Source organism: Osmerus mordax, chromosome 2 (genome assembly GCF_038355195.1).
Source record: "Osmerus mordax isolate fOsmMor3 chromosome 2, fOsmMor3.pri, whole genome shotgun sequence".
NCBI classification, from domain to species: Eukaryota; Metazoa; Chordata; class Actinopteri; order Osmeriformes; family Osmeridae; genus Osmerus; species Osmerus mordax.
The window spans coordinates 17,085,622-17,099,476 of record NC_090051.1 but is presented as its reverse complement, the minus strand read 5'-3'; the positions used below and the strand labels follow the sequence as shown (position 1 = coordinate 17,099,476).

At 46.0% G+C, this 13,855-nt stretch overlaps 1 protein-coding gene across 2 annotated transcripts; it reads left to right on the top strand.

Moving 5' to 3' along the window:
• Positions 1 to 1,095: 1,095 nt before the first annotated feature.
• etv5a (ETS variant transcription factor 5a) lies at positions 1,096 to 12,959 on the top strand. Of its 2 annotated transcripts, none has more exons than XM_067253431.1 (13): positions 1,096 to 1,208; positions 2,768 to 2,891; positions 3,069 to 3,156; positions 3,355 to 3,402; positions 4,135 to 4,185; positions 6,055 to 6,178; positions 6,286 to 6,582; positions 7,470 to 7,756; positions 9,171 to 9,236; positions 9,649 to 9,717; positions 9,971 to 10,140; positions 10,373 to 10,474; positions 10,852 to 12,959. In XM_067253431.1, the coding sequence occupies exons 2-13, from the start codon at positions 2,844 to 2,846 to the stop codon at positions 11,080 to 11,082; spliced, it is 1,581 nt and encodes a 526-aa protein (XP_067109532.1). In that variant the 5' UTR covers positions 1,096 to 1,208; positions 2,768 to 2,843; the 3' UTR covers positions 11,083 to 12,959. The 2 variants fall into 2 exon arrangements, with proteins under 2 accessions (XP_067109532.1, XP_067109523.1); XM_067253422.1 differs by having other exon boundaries at positions 3,066 to 3,156.
• Positions 12,960 to 13,855: the final 896 nt, after the last annotated feature.

Genomic DNA, 13,855 nt, shown 5'->3' with positions numbered 1-13,855 from the left:
AGATGAGAAGAAGGGTGCTAATGCTATACACAGTGTCACAGTGACCTGGAAGTTTAGACCAGGATAAAAAAGACAATAAATATTAACTTGAGGTCTCCTACAAACATTCTCAAACACAGTCTTTACAGAACAGGTTTGTACATACTCTCGACATGTGTCATCATGTCAAGTGCATGTATTTTGGGGAACAAATTTGAATGGGAACACAATATGCTAGCTCTCACACACCCCCCTCTCTCCTACCACCTCAGCACCGACTAATATATCAGGGAAGATGTAAGATCTGCTCTGATCCCGAGACCTCAGAGCCAATCAACAAAGACACAGTGCATTCATGTATTTATCTATTCCTACTATTATTGTCTCTTTTCCGATCTTGTAAGCTCTGCAACACAGCTGTTTGGTTTCAAGGGATTATGATTTTCATACCAGCTGTTGGATGTCCCTGGGAATGTAACCTCTTCTACTGAACGCCAGGGAGAGTGTGTTTGTCCAGCTCCTAATTTAGTGATGCTGGTGTTAATGACAAGGGTTGGCTACTAGAGAACTTTGACCCTCTGGCACTAATCCCTAACTTCATATGGCACGTGGTTCTAGAAAAAGATGGAAGAGTATACACACAAGGTTGATAGTTCAAATCCCAAACAGACCTGACAGGAGGAATTCAGTGCAGGCGATTGGATCTTAGTCTTACACACAGTCTTAAATGTTATTCAAATAATTGATGAGGAATTTCGATTAAACTGAATACATATGAAAAAATATTAACATATCTAATTTATTTATTTTGATTATATCAATATGGAAATGTGCAACATGATCTTAAGTGTGGTGTGAGCCCTTTAAAGATCTTGCTGGCAATAACAAAAAAAAAATGAATGAAACTCAGCCATTCATAAAAATAGGACAGACCTGCATGATGATTGGTTCATATGGACTTAGTTTATAATTCATTAGTTTCGGATAACTCATTGGTTACTCACTTGAGGGACACTGAGAGGGAGCCAATGAGATTCTGCATTAATGTACCACTCGCGCCCCAGGGAAAACCAGCCAGTCCATTTACCAAAAAGCTCAGTCAAGTTCTGCGAGTCTAAGGAAGCGCATCAGTTGATCACTGTAGGCTATATATACGAAACTGGGTTCGTTGTGGATTTTTTCCCCTGTGCAATCTTTCAAGACTAGAACGGGATTTAAACGCGCATACGGTAAGCTGCGCATTGCCTCAGTCTGTAGAACTGTTTGTTGATTTTGGAAAGCCCAGACTAAAGATGTTACTATACGTTTGTATACGACTGCAACTGCAAATTGAGCTTTGGGTACAGATGAACGCCATCTTATAGAAAGGTTTACATTGGCAACCATTTCCTCATGCTATTTATGTAAAGTTGCGCTATATGTAAAAGTTTACGAAACGCAACATATTTAGCTGTACTTCGGTCTGTGTAAATGTTACCTCGGTCGGCTGGTATAGGGTATGTATTTTTATGAATGGAGAGGTCAGTGTTTTTTTCAGTGTTCCACACGGATCGAGTTTCACTTCATTGAGAAAAACAAGGGTCCGTCTAGGGAGGAGGGATGGGGTGAAGAGGGGAGCGGGGAGGTGATTTATTTTTTATACTTCCCCGATGTTATCAAACGCCATTGCAACGAGACCGGTGGCTCACACCGGTATATGAAGTTGTTCGTCATTTTACACTGAGGCCGAATTTGTTCACATTTATTTTCTCCAAATTCTCTCCACTCTCTCTGTGGACTATTGCACGTGCTATATGTATGTTATAGGATTAATACAAGAAATAGTAATGCTTTATTGGAAATTGTTAGGGTTTATGCTTTTTAAATGTATTTCCACACATTGTAATTATCTTTAGTCTCTACTGAGCATCCCATCTAATGTTACTTTAGAATGGCTACATCTGAGTTTCTTGTCAACTTTTAAAGTTCTGTAGACTAAAGGCGTCTTGGAATCCAGATGACAAACATGTAAGCGACATATTTCCCTTATCTCGTAAAAAAAAGTGTGTGCCTAATGATTGGCTATCTATCATCCATAAATTTGTCATCCATTAGGAGAACAACTAAGAGTAGCCTTCTCCATACAGCGAGTCTTACAACTCTTGATCTTTTTTTTTCGCTCACTAAAGCCATCCTCGTGGATGGACATGTTACTATGTTCTATTCCCCGCTTTCCCTGCCTTACCGTTTGTTAGGCATTACGTGTTCTGTATCACTTAACTACTTCACGCACAAAGAATGCGTTTAGAGATATTCTCCACAATTAATATTTAAAGTGTAGTATGATGCAGCATTCACTTGACCCAGAAAATATGCCTATTGAAAAGAATGAGTCACTTTTTGACTGCATTCATTGTTTATTTGCTCCATATGTCCACTAGCATACAGTATTCTGCTTACTGCTTAGTGCTAATGCCCACTGGCCTAATAATAAAACCCTTCCTCTAAAGTTTCCTCTCTAGCTGATAATGATTGCACTCATAATCACCCACACAGATGGCTGGCTCTGCTTATATAACAGAGGCTACATACACAACTACAACGTATTTACATTGTGTAAAGCATGCACAAACCCAGCATGTTTATCATCTCTGCAGGCATTGGGGCTGTTGAAATGGAAAACATTAAGACAGGTGGATGTCTGGGATTTTGAAGTGCCTGCCTACAGGCACAACACGCATCTATTTCAATAGAAGATTGAGACAAGCGTTTCAGAGAATGACATGAAGGGTTTTGATTTTTGTATTAGTTGAATAGATCATAAAAGGGACCCGTCGCTTTAGGCGAAGACCCCTTCACTGGGAACCTCTGAAGACCCAGGTAACATGGACGGATTCTACGACCAGCAAGTCCCATTTATGGTCCCACCTAATGTGAGTGCACCTTCCATGACAACATTTGCCTCTGTCTGATTTCACTGCATCTCCGAATGTCTACTTTACCAATGAATAACTATCCGTTTGTATCAATGACATCTCGCTGTAATTAAATTCAATTAGTCCGACAACATACTAATTTTTTTCCTGTTATTCTTCATCTTATTGTAGCAGAAATCTCACGTAGAGGAACCTTACAGTCGAACTCTCAGCGACAGGAAAAGGAAGTTTGTTGATACCGAACTTGCCCAGGACACAGAAGGTACTTGGATAAATGAACCGTTCTTGATGATATTGTGACCCCCTCCAGTCATCCCATGACATCTTCATACGTGAGACTGTGTTCCTGGACAATAGCTTGTGCTACAGCATGATCATCCATCTTGATGTGTAGTGTTTTGTATATTGTAGCTAAGGACTGTAGACTCTAGTTTGAACCCTTTTCTGTTTTTATTCTTAGATCTATTTCAAGACCTCAGCCAGTTGCAGGAGATCTGGATTGCTGAAGGTGAGTTGATGCGGGCTTTGTAAACAGGTGGAATATTTTGGCAGGGTAGCTGTTGATATGGTATTGTGAACCTTATTACGCCAACATGTTTTGACCAAATAGGGCACTTCCTCCTCCTCTGCAGAATTTGATTGGATTATTTTCTGTGGCTCAGTTTTGTGCATGACTGAGCAGTGTTTGCCCTCTGTTAGACATTGGTCATGTCAATCCCTTCTCATCTCAGTCTCAGGTCTTTGCACAGTTAGCAAAGCAATTGAAATACAATTTATAGTCATTCATTAAAAGAAAATCCGATTTGAAAATTATGACGGCAGTATTTGGAGAAATTGTATATGTTTTTAGATGGCCATTTAGAAACATTGGGCAGGTGACGAGATTAGAGATTAACTGTGGATGCGAATTTAAAATAGTCTTTGTTCACTCAAATGGAACAAATAGAACAAAGTTTCATGTCTGAGAAACCACTTCTATGCTGAAAAAGTCCTCTATTTGTAAGAGGTAATCATAACATGTACAGGAGAATAATCAACCAGACAGTTTCTCCCTGTGGTCTTTAGCACAGGTGTAAACATTACCATTACATTGGAAGTGGCATAGGTCTCAATTGTTGTTGATATTTTTTATGGATTTTTTTCACCCTTACCAATAAAAAGAAAATACAAAAGTAAAAGAAAAAAGTTTGGGGTGTTTGTTAGTGCCTGTGTGTTTTAATGCTTTCCTGTCTCTCCACAGCCCAGGTGCCTGATGACGAACAGTTTGTCCCAGATTTCCAGTCCGATAGCTGTGAGTATCTCACTTTCATTATTTATACCCTGTAAACTCAACAATTTGTGTGCGTGTGTACAAAAAAAAAACATTTCTGTTGTGATCCCCACATGTGGATGTTGTATTATATTCTACCAGTTAGCTTCATCAAGTTTGGCCAAGAAAAGACTTTGCCACTGATTTAAAATCAAAACGATTTCTAAGATACTATATCTTAGCCACTCATTGGAAATCACTCAACACTGTTTCCTTAAAAGGTTTCCATCTCGCCAGTGTTTAAACGCCTCTTTCGCCTCCCTCATCCTTCTCTTCCCCCTCTCTCATCATTCTCTTCTCCCTCCCTCATCCTTCTCTTCTCCCTCAGGGAAGAGACACCCCCACTTTGCCTTCTCCTCCATTTTGGGTTTAATCAGCCGATTGGCATGGGGCATCACATGAGCCAAGCCTCTAATCTGATTTCACACTTTCATGCACTCAGACTCAGCCTCTGGAATGGGCCAGATTCCAGAGGGGGGGGGGGCAGTTTGGAGCTTGTAGCACCCTCCTACCCCCCCTTCACCCCAGTCCACTCTGAGTACCCCCCCCCCCCCCCCACACACACACACACACAAACACACTCACACAGCCCAATTCAATCCCACCCTCTCCATAAGCATGGCTCCACTACCACCATTTGTCTTCACATCATAGTCTTTCTATTGCTGCCAAGGGAAATATTAGACTTATGTTCGGCAGAGCATTTTATGCCTCGACATTTCTGAGTGTGTTTATGTTTTAGTCTGATGTTGAGGCAGAGACAGGGCGTGGTGTCTGTCCAAGTCTGGATATTCAGTCTGCTGTCGCTGACGGGAGGTTTTGTTGCGCTAGCAGCTATATATTACTGCGGCTGACTCTATGACGTGTGTTTACAGTGGAGTCTGTGTGTGTGTAGTGTCGCTGTAGTCTGTTCACACTGAGGTGTCTGGCCTTAGCTCTTAGCTTGCACAGTTGTCGTTTTGGTTGTGCGCGTGCATTTGTGTGTGTGTTGGCAATTTGCAGAACTCCCCTTAGCCAGGCAAGAACCCAGGCTTTCTCAAAGGCTGCCTATTCACCAGCCAAGCTCCCAAAACCCCTGCAGTGAGCCGCCCATCACATGGCACTCCGTGTACTGTACCCTGCCCAACAAGGAAGGGGGAGGAGGCCTGGCCCAGCCATCTTTTCACCATCCTTTTACCCCACCCCCTGACCACCAGAATCAGGGAGAGTGTCTTGGTAATCTCCATCCATTTGCCAGCATTCTCTCTCTCCCTCCCTCTCTCTCTTTGAGCGCTGTGCCACACTCTGGGCAGCTTTATAGCACGTGCAGGGGAGCTCACATGCCCATTGTTTGCTTGCTCTGGTCTACCAGAGTCAGGGCTGATTTTATATGCCTCCTGTTACTTTGTGCCCAGGGATCCAGTTACTCTTGGCCATTATGTGGCGCCCGGAAATGGCAGGCGATGCATGGATCCAGCGTCTAATGGTTACAGAGCAGGGGGGGAAATCATTCTGAATCATTGAATTACGACCACACTGATTCATGGGTATTGACTGGCCCGGCGATGGAAATCAGAGGGGAGGTCTTTGATTGCATGTGTGAAAAGAGGCCAAGCTATGATGCTGATCGGGGAAAGATGCCAGTTTCAGAATAGTCTGTGCTGTCCGTGTCGTTCTGAGCCATGATAAATGCTCTTTTAAGTGGCTCTCATGGTTTCTAGTGGTGGTGGTGGAGGAGGAGGGTTGTGGCGTGCCCACTGTCAGTCCAATCCAAATGGGGTTGAGATAAGCCATTTGAGGATGTGCAGTTGGGTTCATCTGCCTTTTCTAATGTGCCATACCTTGTGTCTCCCCTTGTCTTTTTCCCCCCAGTGATGTTTCATGGACCACCAGCAGCCAAGATCAAACGGGAACTGAGTCCCTCCAAAGAGCTTTCTCCTTGTGGCCAGGACAGGAGTCCCATGCCGTACGGAGAGAAGTGCCTTTACAGCTACAGGTACACAAGACAATCCAAGCCTGGTGTCCACTCAAGTGCCAGTTCATTCAAGGGAAACATGTTCTTATGCAGCCCCAGGTGACCTTTGTCCTCTGTGTGTTATTCAGCAGTGCCTATGAAAGGAAACCCAATCTGGGGTTCAAGCCATTGACTCCTCCCTCCACGCCGGTCTCGCCATGCATCCCCACCAACACTGCAGGGACACACCCACTCGGCGAGCAGACTCCTCCCCCTCTCCCTCAAGTACCCAGCCAGACGTCAGGGCCACGCCCCCTGCACGGGCAGCCCATTGCCGCAGGCTCCGCCCACAATCAGCGACCACTCGCCCTTCACAGCCAGAGCCCACCCTTTGCTGTGCCCTGCCCACCAATCAACCAGGATGTCAACTTCAACCCTGAGCACAGGTGAGGGGCCTTCGCTGATACTGAAAGGGTTCTTGTTTCTGGGCAGGACCGACAGTAAAACTGTCTCCCTACTGTTACGTCACACTTACTTCATAATAAACAAGTTCCACAGAGCCGTTCACAAAAATGTTTCCCAATCCTGAAAATGGGGAACATTCAGCTTTTTGCTGAATAGATTACCTTTGTGTTTACCAACACGTAAACATGCAACACTGCCCCTGAGCATTCAACTCCTGACCTATATTTGACGGCTCTATAAATACCCGTCATAATCATATATCCAGGAGCCCGGACACTCAAGAGTGTACATTTTTCCACTGACTGGGAGACACACACACCATGTCATTTGAACACCGAGGGGTGAGGGGGGGTCTATATATGCCCTGTGACCTTTCAGTAATGCTGACATTAGGGGTGGAAAGGTGCCCGTATGTTGGCAATCCATGTTGGGGGGGGCCACGGGTGGTGGCGTGTGCTGGCAGCCTGCCAGGTCCTCTTTGGGACACTGGTTGAACCCGACCCCTGTGGGAACGGCCCCTTCTCCTTGTGGTCGTGCTCTATCCAAAGAGGATGCAGCACTTGGGGTGTGTCGTCAGGCTGCACGACCCTGTCCTGAACCTTCTGCCCTCTAGAAAACGGAAGCCAGGATCGTCTTTTTATATCCGTTAGTGACACCAGAACTGGACATCTTATTTACAGCTTGTGTTTGCAGGGGTTGAATGCAGTAGCCTCTCTGGCTCCCAAGTGGCTTGCAGTGCATGTCAGTGGGTCTTTGGCAACCTTATGAAGTGTACGCATGCAGAAAATGCAATTCTCCATGTTGAAAACATTTGGTATTTTAGGAGTCCCGCAATATCCCCCCTCACTCCTCTGCCCTTCCGTCCTAGGTTCCAGAGGCAGATGTCAGAGCCCTGCCTCCCCTTCCCTCCGTCTGAGGGGCAGACCCACCCCGCCTACCTGGGCCAGACCCCTAGCAACGTGTCCCGGGAAGGAAGGCCCCCCTACCACCGTCAGATGTCAGAGCCCCTGGTCCCCGTGCCTCCCCAGGGCTTCAAGCAGGAGCTGATGGACCCCCGCTATGCTGAGCAGGGCGTCCCTGCCATGGGCCCTCCTCAGGGTGCCTTCCACCCAATGGCCATCAAGCAGGAGCCGCGGGACTTCTGCTTTGACTCTGGTAAGTGACTGGCCCCAGGGCGGTATGTGGAGGGGGTTCAGAGGCCATGGATACTCCAGGAGGGTTGAATAGGTGTTTTGCAACGCACCACCGAGTGGGCTGTTCAGGCTTCTGGACAGGGAGGGCCTAGGCCTGGTCAGGGTGGGTTAGCTGTGGAAGTGTCCATGCTGCGTGCAAGTGAACTGGCCAGAGGGTGCGGAATGTGCTCGTCCCTGTTTGCTCTGAGCTGGCACACGGCTGTGAGTTTTAACGCGCCGTAAGACCTTAAGCAAACACAGGACCACACACGCACGCACACACACAACCACAACCCATTGCCTGCGTAAGCTCCCCTTAAAAACACTGTCAATCACTCTGCCCTCCCTCACACCAACACACATGGGTCTCTTAGCCTTGCTTAAGCCACGAAGGGCAAAAAAGTGGGTCATCCCTCAGGTTCAGGGAAACCTACGTCGATGGTAGGCCTACGTGGAATAGATCTAGGCCAACACCCACGTTGGGTTAGTACAAATACTTTCAGAGGAGATAAACAAGATGGATGTATTCTGATTAATGTTTTGGTTTCACAGGAAGTTGCCTCAATGCCGCAATAGTGCCAGATGTAACTCTCCCATCTTTACAGACCACAACGCAGAGTGTACCTACATTTGTTGTGGCTTAGGCTTGAAATAGTCATCACTCTGTACTTTGGAGCATTCTGACGCAGACACACCAACAGCCCAGCCAGCTGTTGTCTCAATTTTGACGTCATTATCAGTATCGTCACTATCCCTTTTTTCAAATCGTCTGTGTGTCTCAGCTTTAGGATGGCCTGTGATGTAACGCCAAATCCTCTTAGCTTCTTATTGCCTATAAATACGCATGTCACAGTAAAGGCTCAGGGTCTGTGGGTGGTTGGCTGGCTGGGTGGATGTACGTAGGTAGATAGGTTTTCTTGGATGGTCTGATAACCACAGAGCAACAGCGCTGTAGTTTGCACCATTCCAAATGTTTAAGGAATATTTCCCCTAATTGGATAATGATCAGATATTTACCAGAGGAGAGGAAACAGAGAGTGGGAGAGGAGTGGGTGTGTGTGTGTGTGTGTGTGTGTGTGGGGGGGGGGGGCACAGTGAGACAGCAAACGGAAGTTGGGTCTTGACCCTGAGGGGACGGGGGACAGTGACAGGCGGAAACCTGATAGTCTTGGTGATTGAATATGGGCAGATTCCGTATGTAAGCCTATTTGGGGGCTTGGACATGCGAGGGCTGCTGCGTGGTACGTCCCGTTCTCCCGTCACGGGCTTAGCCTGCTTCACCAGATGTGGGCTGCTGGGGACACTTAACTGCCCAGAGGTTTCATCAGTCACAGTTGTGTAAGGACTAGAGGTAGATGCTGTCAGTCCTAACCATTGGTCGCTTCTATGTATTACAGAAGTGCCTAACTGCCAGTCTTCATTTGGGAGAGCAGGGAGCTTCTACCAAAACAACAACCATGAAAGTAAGTAATAGTTTCACCCGCTTGAATTGTAACACGATATGTCAGTATTCACATGCATACGACATGGTATCGGCCATCATATTTTTTCCTTGGCTTATCATTTTCTCACATCCCTTTCTGTGACCCTGACCTCTAAGGAATAGAGGTCAATCAGAGGAAATTGTATCAACGTTAGGTGTTTGGTATAGCTGCTCAGGCAGACCATCTCAACCTGCCCAGCTTCATCACTGCTGCATGTTGTTGCTAGCACAATAGCATTTCCCATTCCTGGGAAGCTGGCCAACTGTATTGCCTTGTGAGCAGTTTGTTCCCCCTTTGGAACATAGTGGCTTGCCTTTAACTAGACTAGTGTTTCCCACGACCCCCTCTTTAACCTAATCTCTCCCTCTCTTTGTTTTTCCTCTCGCTCCAGGTTTCAGCTTTGACAGAGACCCTCACCTGTACTACGACGATGCCTGTGTAGTCCCTGAGCGACTGGAAGGTGAGATTGGATAAGATGGCACTCAACTATTGAGCTGCTGGCAGAACATGAAAGGTCTGGGTGTATTAGTGCCGTGCTTTCATCACTGGAGAAGTGTCTTCTTTGGAGTTGAGGTGATGGGAGGGTGTAAAAGGAGCAGCCTGTCCACTTCGCCGTCAAGTCACTCGCTGGAATGTCTCACCACAGTGTGTGTCTATGGAGTCCACTGCTCCCTCCCGCTCTCTCTCACACTCTCTCCCACTCTCGTTCTCAGGAAAGGTAAAGCAGGAGCCGTCTGTATACAGAGACGGCCCCCCCTATCAGAGGCGGGGCTCCCTGCAGCTCTGGCAGTTCCTAGTCACCCTGCTGGACGACCCGGCCAACGGACACTTCATTGCATGGACCGGCCGTGGCATGGAGTTCAAACTCATTGAGCCTGAAGAGGTAAATCTCCTACTCTTCCAGTACTCCCTTCGTCCTAGACCCCCCCCATCTCCATACATATTTGTGTATGTATATATACATTTAATATATATAATATATATAACTGCCAACATCTGCCTTCATGGAGTTGAATTGCAGTAGACCAGAAAATAGCCACAGCCATTCAAGACTTTAGTGTCCTCTGACTAGTCCAGCTGTGGTAAACGACACCGCTAACACCATTTTATTTCAGGTGGCTCGGCGTTGGGGTATCCAGAAAAACCGGCCGGCCATGAACTACGACAAGCTGAGCCGCTCACTGCGCTACTACTATGAGAAGGGGATCATGCAGAAGGTAAAGGCAGGTTCACCCTTTTCCTTCTCCCCCCGCCTCCCCCTCCCTGGCAACTGCAGGTTGTTTGCCGTTCTACTCAGACACATTAGAATACAACCTTGAGGATGATGCTGCAAGGTCTGTGCAGAGATGTGCTGCTCTGTACTCTGGAGGTCCATATCTGGCTGGCTTCACATGCCCCTTGGTAGTGAGGTGATAGGGCAGGGTTATTGATCAATGGCTGATTTGACTGGACTCTTCTAAATCAGGCCCAGGTTTTATAGGTGACAAGTAATGTTTAGGAAAAGCGACATGCCAACAGAGCCAAAAAGCACCAACATGCCCGAAGAACAGATTTGATAGATGGCTTGTCTGATGTCTTGTCTTGGTTTCCTCAGGTGGCTGGAGAGAGGTACGTGTACAAGTTTGTGTGCGACCCCGAGGCTCTGTTTTCCATGGCCTTCCCCGACAACCAGAGGCCCAACCTGAAGGCAGACCCTGACAGCCTGTCCGGGGTGGATGATGACACCCTGCCCCTCACTCACTATGAACAGAGTGCCCCCTACCTGCTGGATGCAGGGGAGCAGTGTGTCGCAGGAGTGCCCTTCCCGGATGGATATGGCTACTGACAACCCCCTGTAACTTCTCCCCACCGATCTCTACACACCCCTCCCCCCCCCTCTCTCCCTTCCCCTAGCTGAACTCCTCAACCCCTAAAACGCCCAGCGCTGGAACTGCTGATCAGTCTGGAACCAAACCAACCTGCTCTTCTCAATACTACTTCTCCTCACCTCCTACCCATGTATCAGATGTAACCCCACCCCCAACCCCACCACCAAGAAAGAAAGGGGGATGAAGTTGCGGACAACAGCTTCACTAGCATTGCGAGTGAGAAAGGGAGAGATGGCGAGGAGGAAAGAGATGGGGGGGCCATAGGTAGTGATGGTGAAACTGGACTCCTGAGGCCCGCCTGCCCCCCAGACTGAGGCAAAGCGCTGTTGTTGCCATGGAGACAGTGAATGCCAGAGGCCGTGTGATGTCAAAGTCTGACTGACAGAACCCTCTGTTGATCAGGCTGCAGAAGTTGTAGCAATTCAGATTTTGTGACAATCTGCTTTTCTAAATAGAGTAAATAACTATAATGTTTTAATTCTGACAAATCTAAATGCAGCACTATTCTATAGTTGCCTTTTTTTGGTCCCCCATATATTTTTCTGCCACCTATCTGAGCGTTTAGAACAGTGAAAGGGCTTTAATTTGCAAAAAAACGAAAGGGGAAAAAAAAAGAAAGAAAATGAACTAACAAAAAAAAAACTCCCACCCACCAAATCAGTTTATTTCTGTAGACATAATGTTGAGAACCATTTTTAGTATGCTGGCTTTTCTACAATTGGTTTTACGACTTTAACCTAGTACTTCTAACCCTCCACTTGGACATGTGATAGGAAGGACTCAGACCTGAGGCCTACTGTACTGTTTTGTATTGTTTGTTTTCATGCCCAGTGGTGTTTTTATTAAGTCTACTGTATGTTCTGTTGTGTTGTCCCCTTTGCTGGGCCTAGACAAACCTGTCCTGGGCCTCACAGCTGTAGGCTACTACAGGACTATGATCTGCTCTTAGGACCAGCAGCTCATTAAAGGAACACTCCACACATTTTTTTCATCAACCATCACTCCTCTCATTGCCTCGGAGTTCAAACTGACTAGTGTTCCACCGCCTGACCCTGCAGCAATCATGCATCCCGCAGACTGAATTCTAAGGGATGCATCAGCCCGTATGTTCCCCTCGAGGCTTTTGAATTTATATACGCCTAAGATTTTATTCTATGTAAAAGGTCACAGTGTATTTTTCTTTTTCTATCAGGGTGCTTCATGTTACCTTGGCAGTGTACTCGTGTCCCAGGATATCAGGGGCATCGAGACCTTGCATGCAAAGAGGGTGAAACTTGACGTGTTTTTCCCCTTGGAACTTCTCTTTTTGCCAATCACAGGCTAGTGGGAGACCTCTGCTTCTCTTTGCATGGTGTACTGCTCTAAAGACTGTCCACTAACATATCGCTTTATTGTCTGGACAAAAGAAATTGTGATGTTTTCTGCATTTTGTTCATGTTTTACGTTGTTTCTTAAATGGGGGAAAAATACAAACTTATATAAAATATATATTTTTGCTAAGTCTGCATCTGTTTTGATTTTAATGTATACGCTGTATAGTTCTGCCTATAATAACGGATATGTATCTAAAGAAATTTAAAACCCTGTGATGCTATTTTCCGGCAGACGGTTGCTTTAAAAGGCTGCCATTGTTTTGGTAGATTGGATTATGGAGGATACATTTGTTGAGGTTTGGTCTTGAGTTCCAACAGCGATCTCTCTGTCCTAATCCACCTGTAACCCAGGGGTTGTCTGTCTGCACTTGTATAGGCTTTACCTGCTCCTTCACAATGTGTACTTTACACTGCTGAGTTTCTTCTCTACTGGGTATAATAAACTGCCCTCTATGCTTTAATTCTCTTGTGCGTCTGTGTGTTTCTCTCTCTCTCCCTTCTCACTCACAGACAGCAGCTGATAAACTTCTCTGGAGGACACTCCTTGACTTCAGTCATTACTGACAAGGTCACATGCCGTTAGCTGGGTCATGCTTCCTTTGTTAAAGATTAGACCCTATCCTCTCCCAAGTGCTCTGATGGCTGTCTCCATTTCTGGTCCTAGAAGAGAGAGGATTCTACTACCTTCCCTAATACTGATGGGGGTAAAGGGCTTTTGAAAATTGGGATTATACAGTTTCTCTAAAGCCCGGTTTCCCAGACATGGATTAAGATTAGTCTTAAAGTAAGAAAGACATTTTATGAAGATCTGTTTAAAAAGTTTTTAGTCTAGGGCTAAGCTTAATCCATGTCTGGGTAACTGGGCCTAAATGGAGTCAGGTGGCTGAGCGGTTAGGGAATTGGGCGAGTAATCAGAAGTTTGCCGGTCCGATTCCTGGCCATGCAAATTATATTGTGTCCTTGGACAAGGCACTTCACCCTACTTGCCTCGGGGAATGTCCCTGTACTTACTGTAAGTCGCTCTGGATAAAAGCGTCTGCTAAATGATTACATGTAAATGTTTTGTTCAACCAGTAGCTAGAGGTTGATCTTGACATGCTCTAATACTTTTACACAATGGTAAAGAAATGGGAGAACTACAGTATATTTTATGGATTCCCTAGAGCCGTATAGTGAAATAAGCAAGTTGCAGACACAACCCAACTCTTATGACGCTGGTTACACGTCACCGAGAATAGGTAACAAGAAGGCACCTGCGTATTAAATATTTCAATGATTCTTTGTGAATAAAATATTCATTCTTCCATAGTAAAGTATAATTCCTCTCTAGCAAATAATTCATCTTGTAGGCTACATT

Bases quoted from the DNA above. Each gene is read 5' to 3' on its own strand.
- etv5a (XM_067253422.1), top strand. From the start codon at position 2,844: ATGGACGGATTCTACGACCAGCAAGTCCCATTTATGGTCCCACCTAAT. The intron at 3,403-4,134 runs GTGAGTTGATGC...GTCTCTCCACAG, and splicing joins GGAGATCTGGATTGCTGAAG to CCCAGGTGCCTGATGACGAA. The intron at 4,186-6,054 runs GTGAGTATCTCA...TTTTCCCCCCAG, and splicing joins AGATTTCCAGTCCGATAGCT to TGATGTTTCATGGACCACCA.